The sequence below is a fragment of the Amphimedon queenslandica genome, unplaced genomic scaffold (genome assembly GCF_000090795.2).
Source record: "Amphimedon queenslandica unplaced genomic scaffold, v1.1 AMPQUscaffold_12721, whole genome shotgun sequence".
Classification (NCBI taxonomy): Eukaryota; Metazoa; Porifera; class Demospongiae; order Haplosclerida; family Niphatidae; genus Amphimedon; species Amphimedon queenslandica.
In genome coordinates, this window is record NW_003547043.1 from 26,945 (window position 1) to 29,285 (window position 2,341).

Genomic DNA, 2,341 nt, shown 5'->3' on the forward strand with positions numbered 1-2,341 from the left:
CAAAGATCACACAGAAACTGCCCACAATCACAGCAATACACAACAGCTGCATCACTGGAATCATCAACGCTACATTTATCACATGATATTGCTTCATTGCTAACAATCTTCTTTTTGATCGAAGCCTCTTTTGATTTATGTTCAAACCAAAGGTTTTGAGTGAGGCCTTCAATTTTACCATCAGGTAAATTAACGCTAGTGTCACACGTTGGACACTTTAATGAGGTATCAGCACTACCTTGCTTCTCTTTAGCTTTTATTAGACACTTCTTACAGAATGAGTGAAGACAGGGAAGCATGAGGGGGTCAGTGTAATACTCTGAACAAACCTCACAAGTCATAGTGATAGCTGGACTTGTGTTTTCTGCCATTATTACCTATGAGAAAGTGAATAATCTTTTGGTAGCTAATAATATCTAACTCACTTAGCTGTAATTGCTGCTGCTTCAAATGTAACTTTGCTTGTACTGCTGCCTCTTCAGAGCCTCTTCTTTTGCTTGTCTATGACCCCCGCCCTTGTTTGCGTGATTTTTGTTGCCAACACCCCCGCAATTTTAATTGGTCTTGATTTGCCCGCAAGTCACACATGGCGTCCAATGGTGATGCTGGTTTCAAGGTCTCAGTGGAATCACTCCATACTACAAGAGTCAAGGAGATCAACTATGATGGAGAAGAGATATATGAAGGGTAACATTCATTTATTGTAATAATCCAGAATTTACCATTTCTTCGCTCATAATAAATTATTATATTATTTATTTTTGTAAATAATGTATTATGGTAGTCTAGTTAGTCATAGCATACAAATGATGACATTGTATGTGTATATGTATTTATTTGTAGGAGACCTTCTCTCTCTCAGAAACTAAGTGAATTAGCTCAACATGTTGACTTTAGAGAAGAGAGAGCTGATGATGATAATGACAGAGAAGAAGGAAAGAAGAAACAAGAGGAGGAGGAGGAGGAGGGAGTTTCTGGTCCTACAACTAAGAAACCAAGTCATCGCTGGCCGTGGGAATTCACACACTCAAAACTCAAGTACATAAATACATGAATTTGTATAAACAAGAGTATAAATCATGTATCAATGTATTGCATACATAAAGGATAGTTAAACTTTATTATTGGACTCGCCACGCTTGCGTAGGCGGGTACTAAGCAGTTGGGTTGTCATTCTGTCATTCTGTCCACACAGTTTAATTGATTTGTAAAAAAATTATCTTTTTGTCTGAGCAGTCTAGAGCTCTATTTCTTCTTCTAGCAACAGATAAAGTTGCTTTCTTTCATCTAGTTATGCTCTTGTAGCATCCCGTGGCACCAAAAGCTGTGAACTGCTAAACCAGGGGACCTCTCTCCAGGTGAGAGCTCGTGTTTCACTCTACAGGGCCGAGATTTGCTTCAGAGGTAGAAAATCCCATCTAACGAAAAAGAAAAAGAACGATTTTGTCCTAACTTCGTTGTTTGTGAGTTACAGTTGCTCAAAGTTTGTGATTTAGCCTCTTTGAGAATTTTTCAGGCGGCACTGGGGAAAGCAGGAGCAACTTAACTCTCTCGGTCTCTTTTAAATAACTAGAAAATTTTTCTGTGCCAACTCTTTCTTGGAATAGAGCTTCAGATGCTAAAATAAATTTCAGCTTTTCTTCTTTCTCCTACCCATGTGCCATGATTAGTTAGTTGTTGACCACACCCATAGCTTATTTTAATTATCATTATAACTCTGCAGTCAATAATAATAATTTTTTTTCAAATTGCTTAAAATATCACAGTACAAGTAATACATATCACTCAGGTGAATTCCAGCAGGCGAGTCCATTGCACCATAGTGCTTCATTAGTTTTGTGTTTATTGCAGGCAAGCATTGACTGAAGTTAGTGTACTGTCTGATGTGTTACAAATTGTTCATAATCATCATCAATACTTGTCACTGGATCCAGTTTATGTTAATAAGAAATACACATTACCTCCTTCATATCAATACCAAATTAAAAAGAAGGTTAGCTTCTCATGATTTGTTACTTTACTCAGTTATGCATTCACAATACATGTACCTCAATATAGAAGATTATAAAGGCATAGTATTGGCCATAGTGTGAATGTACTATTCCTTTACCTGTATTGTGTTTAATATAATTAGGTACACAGATCAATAGGAGTTCTTTTAATGAGCTTTGTCCCTATTAGATTGATAGTTAATGATTATGTATTCATTGTGTATGTACATGTACATTTAATATTATCATGAGTTTTTGTGTAGGCACTTGATGTAGCTTCCAAGATATTAAGAAAAGGAGCTGAGCCACTCAAGAGATTATCCAGTCAAACTGATCACAAGTTCTACAGA

At 36.7% G+C, this 2,341-nt stretch overlaps 1 protein-coding gene across 1 annotated transcript in view; it reads right to left on the reverse strand.

Moving 5' to 3' along the window:
* Positions 1-371, reverse strand: part of LOC105314638 (RING finger protein nhl-1-like) — a 2,196-nt gene extending 1,825 nt beyond the window's left edge. Inside the window, exon 1 of the mRNA XM_011408926.1 lies at positions 40-371. Within this exon, the coding sequence (XP_011407228.1) occupies positions 40-371 (332 nt within the window). The remainder of the gene's footprint in view (positions 1-39) is intronic.
* Between the last annotated feature and the right edge of the window lie 1,970 nt (positions 372-2,341).